The sequence below is a fragment of the Kogia breviceps genome, chromosome 7, assembly GCF_026419965.1.
Source record: "Kogia breviceps isolate mKogBre1 chromosome 7, mKogBre1 haplotype 1, whole genome shotgun sequence".
NCBI lineage: Eukaryota > Metazoa > Chordata > Mammalia > Artiodactyla > Physeteridae > Kogia > Kogia breviceps.
Genome location: NC_081316.1, coordinates 75,972,596 through 75,990,604, shown reverse-complemented (window position 1 = coordinate 75,990,604; position 18,009 = coordinate 75,972,596). Strand labels below are relative to the sequence as shown.

The 18,009-nt window shown below is 37.0% G+C and overlaps 1 protein-coding gene across 5 annotated transcripts in view; it reads right to left on the bottom strand.

Annotated features, from left to right (window-relative positions):
- The window catches only part of SBF2 (SET binding factor 2), a 502,981-nt gene that overhangs the window by 395,057 nt on the left and 89,915 nt on the right, over positions 1 to 18,009 (bottom strand). For all 5 annotated transcript variants that reach the window (XM_067038634.1, XM_059069141.2, XM_067038638.1 and 2 more), the window contains exon 2: positions 13,722 to 13,807. In XM_067038634.1, coding sequence (XP_066894735.1) covers positions 13,722 to 13,807 — 86 coding nt within the window. The remainder of the gene's footprint in view (positions 1 to 13,721; positions 13,808 to 18,009) is intronic.

Sequence of the window (18,009 nt, the reverse complement as noted above, 5' to 3'; positions counted from 1 at the left end):
CATTTATTTTTTAAAAGACATATATTACACACACACATATATATACACATATACACACACACATATACACACGCATATATATATACACACACATATATATACATAAAATTTCAAGGCATGTCTTAAAAGTAAGGAAGGATAAATTTTACTATAACAGACAAGTCACATCACTGATAGATTTATAACTGATTAATAAACTTCTGTTCTCAAAGATTAAAAAACTTTTCTTCAGTAAGTTTTGTCAACTTAGTAACTCTCCACCTAAAATTTTGTACATTGGTGATACTTTTTATAGACACATAAGTACCACTAGAGGCCACCAAATACTTCATTTTTTAAAACTGACACATTTGTTAAGTTATAAGGAAAATGACCATATCCATAGCAGGGAAAGTTCCACATAAATACTCAAAGCACAATACAAAGAAAAAAGAAAAAGATGTGAACATATTTCATGCAGTAAATAGTATGTCTGGATCACCAAAGAACTTGATTAGAACAAGAACTGGGGTGTGGGGGGATGGACAGTATCAAAATAGCATCCCTTATATACCACTGAAAATAGATTATATGACCTAGAGAGTTGATGTTCTCTAAACAGCTGTTGCCTTTTTAAATCAAATTATATATCTATATATAAGCATATATATTGATACCGACAGATAAATAAAATCCCAGAGTTCAATATTCTTTCCTCCATATCACAAAGTCTTTCACATATAGTAATGTTTTTATATCTAAAGTTGGCTACCATCTATAGCAATTAAAATTTTGATAAAGAAGTTCTATTTGTAAAAGTCGCCCCACAAATATGAATATATCCAAAATTCTGGCTTGACAAAGAAAACCTGCGTCGGCAGAATAGATAACACCTGAGAAAACTCTGCTCTGAGACCCTAGGTGAATTGCTGCTAGAATCTCCTATGTTCCCTCATTTCTTCCAGTCTCCTCCTTCTCACTAAAGGTAAACAGCAAGAAACAGAAGGTCCAAGTAGGATTCAGAGATTCTGTAGATCCAAGTGAAATCTATGAAACAAAATGGGACTGCTTATTATCCGACTGTCCACCTTTTCTGCATGATGATACACTATTTTTCAAGAGTTTTCAAGCATTCCAGGTAAACTTTATTCATTCATGCTTTTGGTGTTCTATTTAAAGTCTCTGCTTAACTAGAGGTTGCAAAGATGTTCTCCTAAGTTTTCCTTTAAAAACCTTTATACTTTTAGCTTTTACATTTAGTCTATGATCTACTTCAAATTAATTTTTCTGTACGGTGTGAGGCAGGGTCATTGCTATTTATTTTTCCAAATGGACATTCAGTTGTTTCAGCACCATTTGTTGAAAACCCTATCTTTTTCACTACTGAATTACCTTGCAACTTTATTGAATATATATTTACCATAATGTGTGTGTGTGCTTCTAGACTGTAGCATGGATCTACAAAAGACAATCCTTAAGCCAATATACCACATTTGAATACTGAGCTCTATAGTACACCTTGAAACCAGGTAGTACAAGTCCTCCAACTTTGTTCTTTCTTCTCCAAATTGCTTTGGCTACTTGCTATATAATGTGTCTTAGAGACTGATTCACGTCACTGAATAAAGCTCTAGGTCATATTTTTCTAAAAAGTTTTTAATAGTAAAATATACATAACATAAAATTTATCATCTTAACCATTTTAAAATGTGCAGTTCAGTAGTGTCAACTACATTCATATTGTCCTGCACTCTCTGGAATACTTTTCATCTTGCAAAACTGAAAATCTATACCCATAGACTTAGCATAATGTCCTCAAGGTTCATCCATGTTGTAGCACGTGTCAGAATCTCCTTCATTTCTGATGATGAATAATATTTCATTGTATGTATATACCACATTTTGTTTACCCATTTATCAGTCGGTGGATACTTGGATGGCTTTTGGCTGTGGTGAATAATGCCACTATGAACGTGTAAACAAAAAATCTATTTGAGTCCCTGCTTTCAGTTCTTTGGGGTATATATCCAAAAGTGAAATTGCTGGACCATACAATAATTCTGTTCTCAATTTTTTGAGGAACCACCCTATCATTTTCCACGGTAGCTGCACCATTTTACATTCCCACCAACAGTACACAAGGACTGTAATTTCTCCACATCTTTGCCAGCACTTTGTGTTTTTTTATATTAGTCATCATAATAGGTGTGAAGTGGTATCTCACTGTTGGTTTGATTTGTGTTTCCCTAATGGTTAGTGACATTAGCATCTTTTTATCTGCTTGTTGGCCATCTTCTTCTATCTCATAGTTTTTAACAGTTGCATTATATTCTGATGAACGACTGTGGCACTACTAATTCAATCACTCACCTACTGATGAACATTTAGGTAGTTTCCAATTTTTTGCCATGAATAACTTTACACATGCATATGTATAAGTAACCATAAAAATCAATTTGTTCAGGATGCATGTTTTCCGATTCACTACCTTTCACTCTCAAAAGCATTCTGGTTTGAATAATATATATTATTTATCCAAGTGTCAGTTCTGCTATAGGACAAATTGCTACAAGTGAAATTAGGCAAGAACTAACTTTGATTAACCTTCCAAGGCTATTTGTTACCAGAGCCCACCCCACATTAGAAGTCTGGTATTAGAAAGAGATACCAAAATATGGCTTAGCTCTGTCTGAGATGTGTAGGCTATACACTTAGATTACAGGAATTGCAGAAAACAATAATCAAAGGCATGACTAGGATTCAAGTACAAAAGACTGACAGAATAGTGATACCATCACTTCCCAAAGAAAACAAAATACCCAAAAAATGAAAACTGAATCTTACAGAAAGACTGTAGTAAGGGGACCACAAAAACAAACTAAAACAAAAATAGGGAAAAATGGAAGAGAATTAATTGACATTAAGAGAAAATTAGCATGATGAAGACTGTTGTATTTTCTCCAACACCAAGTATGTGTTTTTTCCCAATACCAACTGGGTGTCCAACAATTCAATTCATTTATGACACTAACTTCCCAGAGTCAGTGCAGACCCCACAATCAAGGGGTCAGGGCTCTGCCCCACAAGACTGCCCTCACTTCAGATGCCAGCTGCAAAAGGGATGACCAAGTTATCCACACTTCTGCCTGTAGACTACAAATTCAGGGGCTCACATGACTGTCCCCCTCAGGTTCAATAATTCACTAGGACAGCTCACTGAACTCAGGAAAACACTTTACCTACACTTACCAGTTTACTGTAAAGTATATAACTCAAAAAGAGCCAAATAGAAGAGATATATAAGTCAAGGTATGGAGGGAGGGGGTGACACAGAGCCTCCACACCTTCTCCAAGCACACTACCTTCCCAGCACATAGATGTGTTCACCAACTTGGAAGATCTCTATATCCCTTCATCTAGGGGTTTTTATGGATGCTTCATTAGGTAAGCATGATTGATTAGCTCATTGGCCATTGGTGATTGAACTCAATCTCCAGCCCCTCTCCTCTCCCCAGTGGGGCTGAAATTTCCAACACTCTAACCACACGGCTGGTTCCTGTGGCACATCAGCCCCCTTCCTGAAGCTACCAAGGGTTCCCTAAATTCATATGCTATCTCATTAGCATACAAAAGACAGTAAATTCCAAAGATTTCAGGAACTTTGTGCCAGGAACTGAAACAAAAACTAAATACAGTATTCATTTTTTATTTTACCACAAAGACTGAATTAGTGATGTCAAAAAATAAAGTGGTCAAGGAGAATTAAGATAAGGGAAAAGACCTTTGAATTTCAGCAAGAACACTGTGGCAGAAGAAAGGTAGTTGTTCACTAAATCTGTTTCACTTTTCTCCTAGGCAACCATCTAGGCTTTATTTGCCAAACTCCCACTACAGTTAACTGTGGTTAAATGACTGATTTCTGATGAATGGAACAGGATAGAAGTGATGTATACAGCCTCCCAGACCTACCCCATAAAACCCACCTCCATGCTTTCTTTTACTACTCTGCCAACTGAATGTTGATGCCTCAAAATGACCCTGAGAACCACACTTTGAAGACAGCAAACCACACTCCTGTCTACACCAATGCCACTAATCAAGTAAGTGATTATGCAAGTAAGAAGAAAAAAGCTTGTTTCATTCTAGCCACTAAGGCTTCAAGGTTCACCTATTATAACATCTAGTATTTATTACCTTAATGAATTCAGAAAATATTACTAAACTTCAACTCTGTGATTTCAGAATGGAGAGGACATGAACTGTACTTCAGAATAAACCTCTGAAATGTGGGTGAGATGGATGTAAGAGATGCGAGTGGATAGCAAGAAATCATAACATTATAGTTTATTAAAATATTAAGAGACAATCACCTGATAACAGTCCTGTAGGAAAAGCAGTATTATCAGAAAGATAAATTAACTTTGCTTAAGATTTTAAAGTTTCAGATCCCATATTGCTTCCATAGTACCACACCAGTCTCTTATAGAAATGGAGAGAGCGAATGAAGAAGAATCATTTGAAACATTTTATAATGAAGAAGAAATAGGATAATAGATAAGAGATAAACTCAATAAAAGACTTTTTAAAGTTAATACTTGGGATCAATGGAAAATGAAGAATGGAACTGGACATTAAAAAGTATAGAACAACCCATAGCGGTGATATGACAGACATTTACATGAGAGATCAGTAGCAGTATTCTGTGTGGTAACGGGGCCAGGCTGTTTGCAAACAACATGAATTTGTAGTAGGTCAGGCTTGTGTACTGTAGTTCTACGTTTTCTTCAGGAAGTTCACTATGGCGTCAAAGCATTAGGGATAGCAGGACCCCAACATGGCAAGAAAACCTTTCCTGAGGTGGTTCTGAGAGCAGACCACGGAGACTGGGTAGGTGATTCCCTAGCATAACTGAGGCTATCAATCCATTAGTAAAATAAGCAGAATCGTAAGCAACTGAAAGTCTAGTACAGTACAACAAACCACCTTAGTAAGCATCAAGGAATGTGAGAAGAATAACACCAAGACTGACTAGCTTCTACCTCAGAGATGTTGAGAGAATCCACTATCTCAGATGCATCCTCTAGACTCCATCTACAGGATGGAGTTCCTACCTGCTATGCAGTTTTATGACTTCAAAGAGACAACTGTGTCTTTGGGAGTAGGAAACAAAAATGTGAGCTCAAACCACCACTTTCCAGCTTAAACCCCATTTGTATCCACTTGCTTTATTGTGAACATAACTTTAAAAGTCATTTTTGTAGTCCTTAATATGTTTCAAAAGCCATGTCTTAATGAAACAACCTAAATATCCATTGACAGAGGAATGGATAAAGAAGATGTGGTACATATATACAATGGAATACTACTCAGTCATAAAAAAGAACAAAATAATACGATTTGCAGCAACATGGATGCAACTGGAGATTGTCATACTAAGTGAAGGTAAGTCAGAAAGAGAAAGACAAATACCATATGATATCACTTACATGTGTAATCTAAAATATGGCACAAATGAACCTATCTATGAAACACAAATTCACAGACACAGAGAACAGACTTGTGGATGCCATGGGGGGGTGGTATGGGAGTGATGGACTGGGAGTGTGGGGTTAGTAGATGCAAACTATTACATATAGAATGAATAAACAACAAGGTCCTACTGTATAGCACAGGGAACTATATTCAATATCCTGGGATAAACCGTAATGGAATAGAATATAAAACAGAATGTATTTACACGTATAACTGAGTCACTTTGCTGTATAGCAGAAATTAACACAACACTGTACATCAACTATACTTCAATAAAAATATAAATTTTAAAAAGCCATGTCTTCATACTCCAGAGCAATGTTGTTTTCAGCTTCAACTCTATGCAAAATCAAGAGTTCTTCCACACATCCTTTACACCAGCTTTAAAACTTAGTTCATCACCAAGCACCCTACCTCAGCACAGAGGTTTTAGATGATACCTACAGTATCTTTCATAGGTCTCGTTTATAATTATATGTTTTTTATTTTTAGCTGTCTTCTTATATTTCTCAAATCTCTCTGGCTGGGAAAGTATCCAGCCTATCTTTATTTTAAATATTACTTATACAGCTAGTTTTTTATACTCACATGCAGGACCTACATTTTCACCTATTATATTTAATCCTCTTATATAAAGGGCCCATAACTCCAGCCTTTTAAAATCTTTGTGAACCCTGATTCTGTCATCCAGTATGTACACTACCTTTCTCATTCTCCTTTCACGCATATTCCTCTACAAAGAGGGGAGAAAATTCTCTTCCGTCCTTTCTACACTCAGTTTCCTAACCAAACAGTATTTATATCTAGGTCAGATAGACAACTGCTAGCCCATTTGCGGTATGCAATGCATTCTAAACAACTTAAAGAATTAAAATATTAAATGATACTTATACTTACTTCTCTGCTCTCAAATAGCATCCCATACTAAGGCTACTTCTCCTATGTTACAACTGCAGAATGCTGAATACAATATTTTTTTACCTCTTCTCCCCAATCTATACTTACAATTACAGAAAACTGGATTCATACTGAAGGTAGTCAAATCATTAGTCTGTAACTTAAATAAATGAACTAATATCTTAAGAACCTCAAACAGAAATTCTAATGACACAGTTAATCCTCTTTTACTCAAGCCACAACATTTTTTATCACAGTACTTTAGTCTTCTAAAAAAATCAGAAAGATTTACAAATGCCTCAGTGCAGGCATTCCCTAGTGAAGATTGTGGCATGTTTTCTCAATTATGATATAAAAAAATTCACTTCTGAGACAGGGTATCTTTAAAAAGAGCTAGTGCCTAAACAATACTATTTTGTTAATGCCCAAAACCAAACCAATAAAAATATTTCTTCCCATAATCAGAAATAAGATTGTTAGCCATAGAATACCTCTGCAAAACAATTCTTAAATTTTCTTTTAAATATTGTCTCTAAAATTAACTGAAACTTTATTTATATGACTGTCTGTGGTTTCCATGTATGTCTAAAAGGCACAAAAAAAAGATAAAAATATCCCAGAATTGGAAAAGCAGTCATTATGTTTGGTTTAGCTTATTTTCATATTTTTATTTTTAAAAACCATCCAAATTAAAGTCCAGCATTTCTCAATAGAAGAAAAGAAAGAGAAGGCAATTTCTCTACACAAAAGCAGCGAGACTAAATTCAGCATCCTCTAAATTATATTTGGAATTTGACTTATTAGCAAATGAATGCCTTAAATCCTTTCCCACAAGTCATAAAGTTTAATCTTCAGTTTGAACAGAATTACCTTTCATTTATTTTTTTTTTCATAGAAAGGAATTTTACTTTATATATAGCAGTGTCTACATGTCAAGCCCAAACTCCCAATCTATCCCTCCCCCCAGGTAACCATAAGTGCATTCTCTAAATCTGTCAGTCTGTTTCTGTTTTGCTCATATAAGTTCATTTGTATCATTTTTTTAAAGATTTTTTTTAGGTTCCCCATATAAGTGATATCATATGATATTTGTCTGACTTACTAATACTTCACTTAGTATGATAATCTCCAGGTCCATCCATGTTGCTGCAAATGGCATTATTTCATTCTTTTTAATGGCTGAGTAATATTCCATGGTACGTAGGTACACATCCTCTTTACCCATTCATCTGTTGCTTCTATGTCTTGGCTTTTGGGCACATATCTGGAGAAAAAAATGGTTTGAAAGGATACGTGCACCTCAATGTTCATTGCAGCACTGTTTACAATACCTTTCATTTAGAATTTAAATACATGAAATACTTGTTGTGTGGGCAGGAAAAATGGCAACAGAAAATAATTTCAAGTCTAAACTATGCTCTGAACCCAGGTTTATCCTCCGAAAAAATAAATGAAGTTGGTTTCTAATAACACAGCATTCTTTTTTTCTTAACATCTTTATTGGAGTATAATTGCTTTACAATGGTGTGTTAGTTTCTGCTTTATAACAAAGTGAATCAGCTATACATATACATATATCCCCAAATCCAGTGCCTCTTGCATCTTCCTCCCACACTCCCTATCCCACCCCACTAGGTGGTCACAAAGCACCGAGATGATTTCCCTGTGCTATGTGGCTGCTTCCCACTAGCTATCTATTTTACATTTGGTAGTGTATATATGTCCATGCCACTCTCTCACTTCATCCCAGCTTACCCTTCCTCCTCCCTGTGTCCTCAAGTCCATTCTCTACGTCTGCATCTTTATTCCTGTCCTGACCCTAAGTTCTTCAGAACCCTTTTTTTTTTTTTAGATTCCATATATATGTGTTAGCATACGGTATTTGCTTTTCTCTTTCAGACTTACTTCACTCTATATGACAGACTCTAGGTCCATCCACCTCACTACAAATAACCCAATTTCGTTTCTTTTTATGGCTGAATAATATTCCATTGTATATATGTGCCATATCTTCTTTATTCATTCATCTGTCGATGCACACTTAGGTTGCTTCCATGTCCTGGCTATTGTAAATAGAGCTGCAATGAACATTGTGATACAAGACTCTTTTTGAATTATGCTCTTCTCAGGGTATATGCCCAGTAGTGGGATTGCTGGGTTGAATGGTAGTTCTGTTTTTAGTTTTTTAAGGAACTTCCATACTGTTCTCCATAGTGGCTATATCAATTTACATTCCCACCAACAGTGCAAGAAGGTTCCCTTTTCTCCACACCCTCTCCAGCATTTACTGTTTGTAGATTTTTTGATGATGGTCATTCTGACTGGTATGAGGTGATACCTCATTGTAGTTTTGATTTGCATTTCTCTAATGATTAGTGATGTTGAGCATTCTTTCATGTGTTTGTTGACAATCTGTATATTTTCTTTGGAGAAATGTCTATTTAGGTCTTCTGCCCATTTTTGGATTGGGTTGTTTGTTTTTTGATTTTTAGTTGCATGAGCTGCTTGTAAATTTTGGAGATTAATCCTTTGTCAGTTGCTTCATTTGCAAACATTTTCTCCCATTCTGAGGGTTGTCTTTTCGTCTTGTTTATGGTTTCCTTTGCTGGGCAAAAGCTTTTAAGTTTCATTAGATGCCATTTGTTTATTTTTGTTTTTCTTTCCATTTCTCTAGGAGGTGGGTCAAAAAGGATCTTGCTGTGATTTATGTCACAGAGTGTTCTGCCTATGTTTTCCTCTAAGAGTTTGATAGTGTCTGGCCTTACATTTAGGTCTTTGATCCATTTTGAGTTTATTCTTTTGTATGGTGTTAGGGAGTGTTCTAACTTCATTCTTTTAAATGTAGCTGTCTGGTTTTCCCAGCAGCACTTATTGAAGTAGCAACACAGCATTCTTTTAACACAGCATGCTTTTAACATTTCTGAACCTCAGTTCTTCCAAATTATAGAATCCTGTTTTCAGATCTTGCATTTACATTAAAGTCCAAATGCTAACCATAGCTTAAAGTGTTACTCTCAGAATACTCTCAGAATACTCTCAGATCTTGGCTGAGACTAAGAGTCAAAAAACCTGGGGTTGAATGCTAGCTCTGCTGCATTTGAGGTGCTAGACCTTAGTGAAACTGTTTAAACCTCCTAATCCTCAATTTACCTACGTTTAAATTAGATATACTACCTCTAATCATCTAATCTGTGAGTTCATCACAGTCTGTAAATTGCATGTAACTGTTAGATATTAACATTAATGTTACATGCTAAAAACTTGTTCCACTACAACCACCTTGGTAGGGTAAGATTTTTTTCCATGTAAATCATCACAAAAGGGTTACTATCACCCTGGAATCTAAAAACCACCTAGGCTCTGAGTCAAATCACCTTCAATTAGACTAAAATTTTATTAGGCCTATCTTTGGTCTTGAAGTTGTAGGAGTTGCTCTAGATTACACAGTATATTACAGTTATTCAAGTTATTGCTGTTAATATGCAGGATAGTTGCACCTCCCTAACATATAAAGTAAAGCACAAAGACATAAATAATAAGAGAACAAAAATTTAACAGTTAATGATTCTATTATGTTTTAAAAATGGGCTTTAGGGACCTCCCTGGCGGTCCAGTGGATAAGACTCCGCGCTTCCACTGCAGGGGCACGGGTTCCATCCCTGGTCAGGGAGCTAAGATCCCACGTGCCACACAGTGCAGCCAAAACATTAAAAAATAAAATAAAATTTTAAAGTTTTTAAATAAAAAATAAAAATGGGCTTTGATAGATAAACAAATTTATTCTGTGCCTGACAAAGCACAATAGACATTAGAGGATGAGAACTGCTATCAATTATGAAAAAATTGAAAGAAAAAATTCCTAGTGTAATCCAGCACATCATATATTCTTTTTTTAAAAATTTATTTATTTATTTTATTTTTGGCTGTGTTGGGTCTTCGTTTATGTGTGAGGGCTTTCTCTAGTTGCAGCGAGCAGGGGCCACTCTTCATCACAGTGCGCGGGCCTCTCACTGTCGCGGCCTCTCTTGTTGCGGAGCACAAGCTCCAGACGCGCAGGCTCAGTAGTTGTGGCTCACGGGTTTAGTTGCTCTGTGGCATGTGGGATCTTCCCAGACCAGGGCCCAAACCCGTGTCCCTACATTGGCAGGCAGATTCTCAACCACCGCGCCACCAGGGAAGCCCAAAATATTCTTTAAATATTAATTTGGCTCCCAAAATCTTGAAATCCTTCACGAAAAATCAGCCAAGACGTCAGCTAGGAAAATCTTAGGTGAGGAAAAGTTATGCTACCTCTTAACACCTCGGTTTCACCAATCCAGCAGCACACGGCTCTATTTGTTATTGGAGAGACACTGACAGCACTTGAACATGGGAGTGTTTGTCACACAAAGAAAAAATATCCATTTATTAAATATTAAAATCAACATGTATCTCTCCGTCACTACTGGAGAAATATCAGAGGCATCACAGTATCTATGCCTTAGCTTTCAAAACACAAAAATTATTCCTTCTCAGTCATAGCTAAATAGCTAGAGTCAAATCATGATCTCTCTCTGACCCAATAATGTCTGCTGTGTTCTTGAAATTTATGAAGGTGGTTCACTGTTCACATTCTCAAACTGATGTAGTTTATATCCATCTACACATTGATGTGAGGAGAGGTAGGAACTCACAAGAAGTTCCAGAAGGTCTCCAGTACCAAAATTTTCCCCTTTCAATCATTACTAAACAGGACAGTGAAGCAGAGTTTAAAAGCTTTAATAGTACAAACACCAGTTATCCACACCATAAGACCAATTACTACTATTTGCAGGCATGTGGAAGAGAAGAGAAAGGAATACAAGGGCTCTCTTAAAAACCTACTTTTCTCCTCCATCTGTGTGGTAACTTTTACCTTACCCAGAACACTTGACTTCTGACACTTCTAGTCACCCAGTGTGGGGTTGTTTTTTTCCCCCGAAACAAGCAATTATCCATGACACCTGCTGGGTGTCCTACAATTTTACAATTTAACTCACTGATTAAGGTTAAGGGCCCAGTCCCACAAGACTGACCCCCACTTAAGATATCAATCGCAAGTAGGTTGTACAGTAGTACAACTTCTGTACGACTTGGCTATAAATCAGAGGTTCCTGTGACCTCCATCCCTTTGGATTCAATTAATTTACTCAAGTGGCTCACAGAGCTCAGGAAAACATTTTACTTAACATTATCCAGTTTATTAAAGAATATGATAAGGAATACAGATGAACAGCCAGATGAAGAGATACATAGAGTGAGGTCTGGGAGGGTCCCAAGCATATGAATTTCTCTCTCTGTACAGTTGGGGTGCATCACCCACCCAGTAGGTGCATGTTTCACCAACCTGGAAGCTCTCCGAATCCCAACTTCGGGGACTTTTATGGTGACATCATCACATAGGCATGATCAATCATTAATTCCATTTTCAGCCCTTCTCCCTTTTCAAGAGAATAGCAGATGGGGCTGAAAATTCCAAGCTTCTAATCATGGCTTGGTCTTTCCAGTGACCAGCCCCCATCCAGGAGCCCACCCAGAGTCGCCTCATTAGAACAAAAGACATTCATATCACCCAGGAACTTACAAAGGTTTCAGGAACCCTGTGTCAGGAACCGGGATCAAAGACACTCATATCACTTAGGAAATTAGACGGACTTCAGAAGCTCTGTGCCAGGAACTGGGGGCAGAGACCACTATGTATTTTCTATTATCTCAAAGATCCTCACATTCTTTCCCCATTTTTAATGCCTAAATTCAAGATTTACCCTCTCTGTGTGTCTACAGAACCCACAGCCTTCTTACAAAACTGGGTTTAACAATCAAAATTAAGCATTTAGAAATGTACCTTTTATCCTCAGCGAGGCAGAAATGGACAGTCATTTGCTAGGACAAGAAAATTCATAATTTTCAACATCAGTTTTATTCCTAATAAATATTTCTGATCCAGGCTAACAAGAGAATGAACAATTCTTCCTCTGGGGGAGGTGCTGCAATATGTCAAACAAACAGCAACAATGAGAGTAACAATAATAACATTAACAAGCTACCTCATTTATTGAGCACTTACTTTATGGAAGACACTGTTCTAAGCATTTTATTTATATTTTTCCCATTTTACCTTTGCAGTAACCCTACGAGATTAGTATTATCATTATCCTCATTTTAAAGATGAAGACGGCTGTTCAAGAAGTTAAGTAACTTGTCATAAGTCATACTGTACAGGTGGGATTTCAACCCAGGCAGTCTCCTCTTCATTGTCATATTATACCAAATGATCGCTCAACAAGAACTGCTTTGATGAACACTGCTCATGTATATGTGTGTGTGTGTGTGTGTGTGTGTAAACATACAATATAAGTGAATACACAAACATACATACATACACACATATATGCACTCTCTAAACTTTATAGTCATACTGAAAAATACTTTAGTGGTGGGCTTCCCTGGTGGCGCAGTGGTTGAGAGTCCGCCTGCCGATGCAGGGGACGCGGGTTCGTGCCCCGGTCCGGGAAGATCCCACATGCCGCGGAGCGGCTGGGCCCGTGAGCCATGGCCGCTGAGCCTGCGCGTCCGGAGCCTGTGCTCCGCAACGGGAGAGGCCCCAACAGGGAGAGGCCCGCGTATCTCAAAAAAAAAAAAATACTTTAGTGGTCATCTTTTCAGTCTCTCATTTTACCACCATAGATCCACCACCAGATAGAATGTCCTGGTCATCTCAAATTATGCTCAACCATTAAATTCCTTTAAAATGGCTGACAAAAATAAAGCAGTTGAATTACACTATTATAAAGCAACATACAAATTCTGTAACTGGAAAGAAAGAATTCAGATTTTGATTTCAAGGCCAAACTCAAACCATGACTGGTCACTATTAAACCAACCTTTGGTTTTGTTTGTCTGTGTTTTTGTTTAGTTTTCACTAAAACAACAACCTAGAAATTTTCAGAAAAAAATATAATAAATATTTGACTAGTGACACACTATCACTGAAGCTACTAGGCTAAGATTTTGACTAAAAGAATCAGAGGAACTTTTCAGCTTCCAGGTATATAAAAATCATCTATTTCATCTTTAATATTAAAGAGACGATTAAACAGGAAAAAGAACAGCAAAACAGACATTCCAGAATCAGTATATTCAAAGTTTACTGTATTAGGGCGATTATTTCTAATAATGTGTTACAGTTAAATCACCAAATTATTTAAAAGTAACTACAACATAAATAAAACCATAAATGAAACATGAAAAGAAAAATATCATTATAAAAGTACAATAAAACAATACCAACTTACCAGTTCAACTCCCTGTGGAAAAGGTGTATCATCCCAGTCCTTCTGTGGAAACCTCTGGATTATTTTCCCCAGACCTGCTCCTGACCCTATTAATAAAATCAAAGTGAATTAAGTTATAGGGTACTTAAAAATCTGAATACTCATTATATTAATACTTATTTCTAAGTGAATATTTGTTGAATAAATTGATATACTGATTAAACATTTTCAAGTTTTAAAGGGTCTAAAACTACCTTCTAAACATAACACTTAAATGATAGGCAATCCCTGTCCTATAGATTCTCAAAAGAGTAACACGTATGAAAAGCTAGGAAGAACAGACAGAGGCATTGAAATTGGAGTCTCCACACCATGGGAGCAACTGCACTTTGTTCCCAGTAAGGAAAGCCGTCTTCTCAGTATCTAAAGTTGATATTTAAGAAGAACTTTTCTATGGAGACAAAATAATTTTAAGTGACAAATGAAATGGTACCATTAGCACTAAGCTTCAGTTATGGGTTATAAGCACTGTTTTGGGTTAAATAAAGATTTTTAGAGTGGCCTGGGAACTTGATCATTGTCTAGACAGGGTTTCTCAACATCAGCACTACTGACATTTTGAGCCAGATAATTCCTTGCTGGGTTGGAGGCAGGGGGCTGGGAGCTATCCCATGCATTATAGGATGTTTAGCAACATCCTTAGCTTCAACCCACTAGAAGTTAATAGCACCCCACCTACAATCACCAAGTTGTTACAACCAAAAATGTCTCCAGGTCACTGCCAAATGTGCTCTAGGGGGTCAAAAATGCCTCTGGTTGAAAACCATTGGACTATATATGGCATTATTGTTATAAAATTACCCTGTGACACTAAAAACCAGATCAACTTAAAATTGAACTTTGGGGATATAATCTGTGAGTAATTTGGGGTTAGAGAGTACATGTTAGGTCTAAATTGCTTTCTGCCATACTTTAAAAAAAATACATTTATTTATTTATTTGGCTGCACCAGGTCTTAGTTGTCCCAAGCAGGACCTTCGTTGCCGTGTGTGCGATCTTTTAGTTGCAGCATGTGGACTCTCAGTTGCAGCATGCGGGATCTAGTTCCTTGACCAGAGATCAAACCCGGGCCCCCTGCATTGGGGGCACAGAGTCTTAACCACTGAACCACCAGAGAAGTCCCTCTGCAATACTTTTTAAGAGCTTCATGTGTTTGCATGTTCTACATGTTGTTCCAACTCACTTTGAAGTAAAAGCAACAACATTCTGATTATCTGGACATCTAAGTAAAGGAAACCTTAACACCTGATTCAAATTTTTTTTCTTCACTGATAGCTTCATTACTATTTTAAAAAATTTTTAAATAGATCTTTATTGGAGTATAATTGCTTCACAATACTGTGTTAGTTTGTGTTGCACAACAAAGTGAATCAGCCATATGCATACACGTGTCCCCACATCCCCTCCCTCTTAAGCCTCCCTCCCATCCTCCCTATCCCACCCCTGTAGGTCATCGCAAAGCACTGAGCCGATCTCCCTGTGCTATGCTGCCGCTTCCCACCAGCAACTATTTTATATCGGTAGTGTATATGTCGACACTACTCTCACTTTGCCCCAGCTTCACCCTCCTACCTCATGTCCTCAAGTCCATTTTCTATGTCTACCTCTTTATTCCTCCCCTGCGACTAGGTTCATCAGTACCTTTTTTTTTTTTTAAGATTCCATATATATGCGTTAGCATACGATATTTGTTTTTTCTCTTTCTGACTTTCTTCACTCTGTATGACAGACTCTATCTAGGTCCATACACCTCACTACAAATAACTCAATTTTGTTTCTTTTTATGGCTGAGTAATATTCCATTGTATATATGTGCCACATCTTCTTTATCCATCCATTCCATCTGTTGATGAACACTTAGGTTGCTTCCATGTCCTGTCTATTGTAAATAGTGCTGCAATGAACATTGTAGTACATGTCTCTTTTTGAATTATGGTTTTCTCAGGGTATATGCCCAGTAGTGGGATTGCTGGGTCATATGGTAGTTCTATTTTTAGTTTTTTAAGGAATCTCCATACTGTTCTCCATAGTGGCTATATCAATTTACATTCCCACCAACAGTGCAAGAGAGTTCCCTTTTCACCACACCCTTTCCAGCATTTATCGTTTATAGATTTTTTTGATAATGGCCATTCTGACCAGAGTGAGGTGATACCTCATTGTAGTTTTGATTTGCATTTCTCTAATAATTAGTGATGTTGAGCATCTTTTCATGTGCCTCTTGGTCATCTGTATGTCTGCCTTGGTGAAATGTCTATTTAGGTCTTCTGCCGATTTTTTAACTAGATTGTTTGTTTTTTTGATATAGAGCTCCATGAGCTGTTTGTATATTTTGGAGAGTAATCCTTTGTCTGTTGTTTCATTTGCAACTATTTTCTCCCATTCTGAGGGTTGCCTTTTTGTCTTGTTTATGGTTTCCTTTGCTGTGCAAAAGCTTTAAAGTTTAATTAAGTCTCATCTGTTTACTTTCGTTTTTATTTCCATTACTCTAGGAGGTGGGTCAGAAAAGATCTTGCTGTGATTTATGTCAAAGTGTGTTTTTCCTATGTTTTCCTCTACGAGTTTTATAGTGTCTTGCTTTACATTTGTCTTTAATCCATTTGGAATTTATTTTTGTGTGTGGTGTTAGGGAGTGTTCTAATTTCCTTCTTTTACATGTAGCTGTCCAGTTTTCCCAGCACCACTTATTGAAGAGGCTGCCTTTTCTCCATTGTATGTTCTTGCCTCCTTTGTAGTAAATTAGGTGCCCACATGTGAGTGGGTTTATCTCTGGGCATTCTATCTTGTACCATTGATCTATATTTCTGGTTTTGTGCCACTGCCACACTGTCCTGATTATTGTAGCTTTGTGGTATAGTTAGAAGTTGAGGAGCCTCATTCCTCCAAGCCCATTTTTCTTTCTCAATATTGCTCTGGGTATTTGGGGTCCTTTGTGTTTCCATACAAATTGTAAAATTTTTTACAGTGGGCTTCCCTGGTGGCACAGTGGTTGAGAGTCCGCCTGCCGATGCAGGGGACATGGGTTTGTGCCCCGGTCCGGGAAGATCCCAGATGCTGCGGAGCGGCTGGGCCCGTGAGCCATGGCTGCTGAGCCTGCATGTCCGGAGCCTGTGCTCCACAACAGGAGAGACCACAACAGTGAGAGGCCCGCATACAAAAACAAAAAAAAAAATTTTTTTTTACAGTTCCAATTCTGTGAAGAATTCCATTAGTAGTTTGATAGGGATTGCACTAAATCTGTAAATTGCTTTGGGTCATATAGTCATTTTCACTATTGGAAGAAGAACATGGTAGATTTCTCCATCTGTTTATGTCATCTTTGATTTCTTTCATCAGTGTTCTATAGTTTTCTGAGTACAAGTCTTTTGCCTCCTTAGGCAGGTTTATTCCTAGGTATTTTATTCTTTTGGTTGCAATGGTAAATGGGAGTGTTTCCTTAATTTCTCTTTCTGATTTTTCGTTGTTGGTATATAGGAATACTAGAGATTTCTGTGTATTAATTTTGTATCCTGCAACCTTACCAAATTCATTGATTAGTTCTAGTAGTTTTCTGGTGGCATGTTTAGGATTTTCTATGTATAGTATCATGTCATCAGCAAACAGTGACAGTTTTACTTCTTCTTTTCCAATTTGTATTCCTTGTATTTCTTTTTCTTCTCTGACTGCTGTGGCTAGGACTTCCAAAACTATGTTGAATAAGAGTGGCGAGAGTGGACATCCTTGTCTTGTTCCTGATCTTAGTGGAAATGCTTTCAGTTTTTCACCATTAAGTATGATGTTAGTTGTGGGTTTGTCATATATGGCCTTTATTAAGTTGAGGTACATACCCTCTGTGCCCATTTTCTGGAGTCTTTTTTATCATAAATCGGTGTTGAATTTTGTCAAAAGTTTTTTCTGCATCTATTGAGATGATCATATGGTTTTTATTCTTTAATTTGTTAATGTGGTGTATCACATTGATTGATTTGCATATATTGTAGAATTCTTGCAACCCTGAGATAAATCCCACTTCATCATGGTGTATGATCCTTTTAATGTACTGTTGGATTCTGTTTGCTACTATTTTTTGTTCAGGATTTTTACATCTATGTTCATCAGTGATACTGGTCTACAATTTTCTTTTTTTGTGATATCTTTCTCTGGTTTTAGTGTCAGGGTGAACATCTGATTCAATTTTTAAAAAAAAATTCACTATCATCTCTCATCCCTGTGAACTGAACTCCCCCTGACCCTCACCTAGACATTAAAA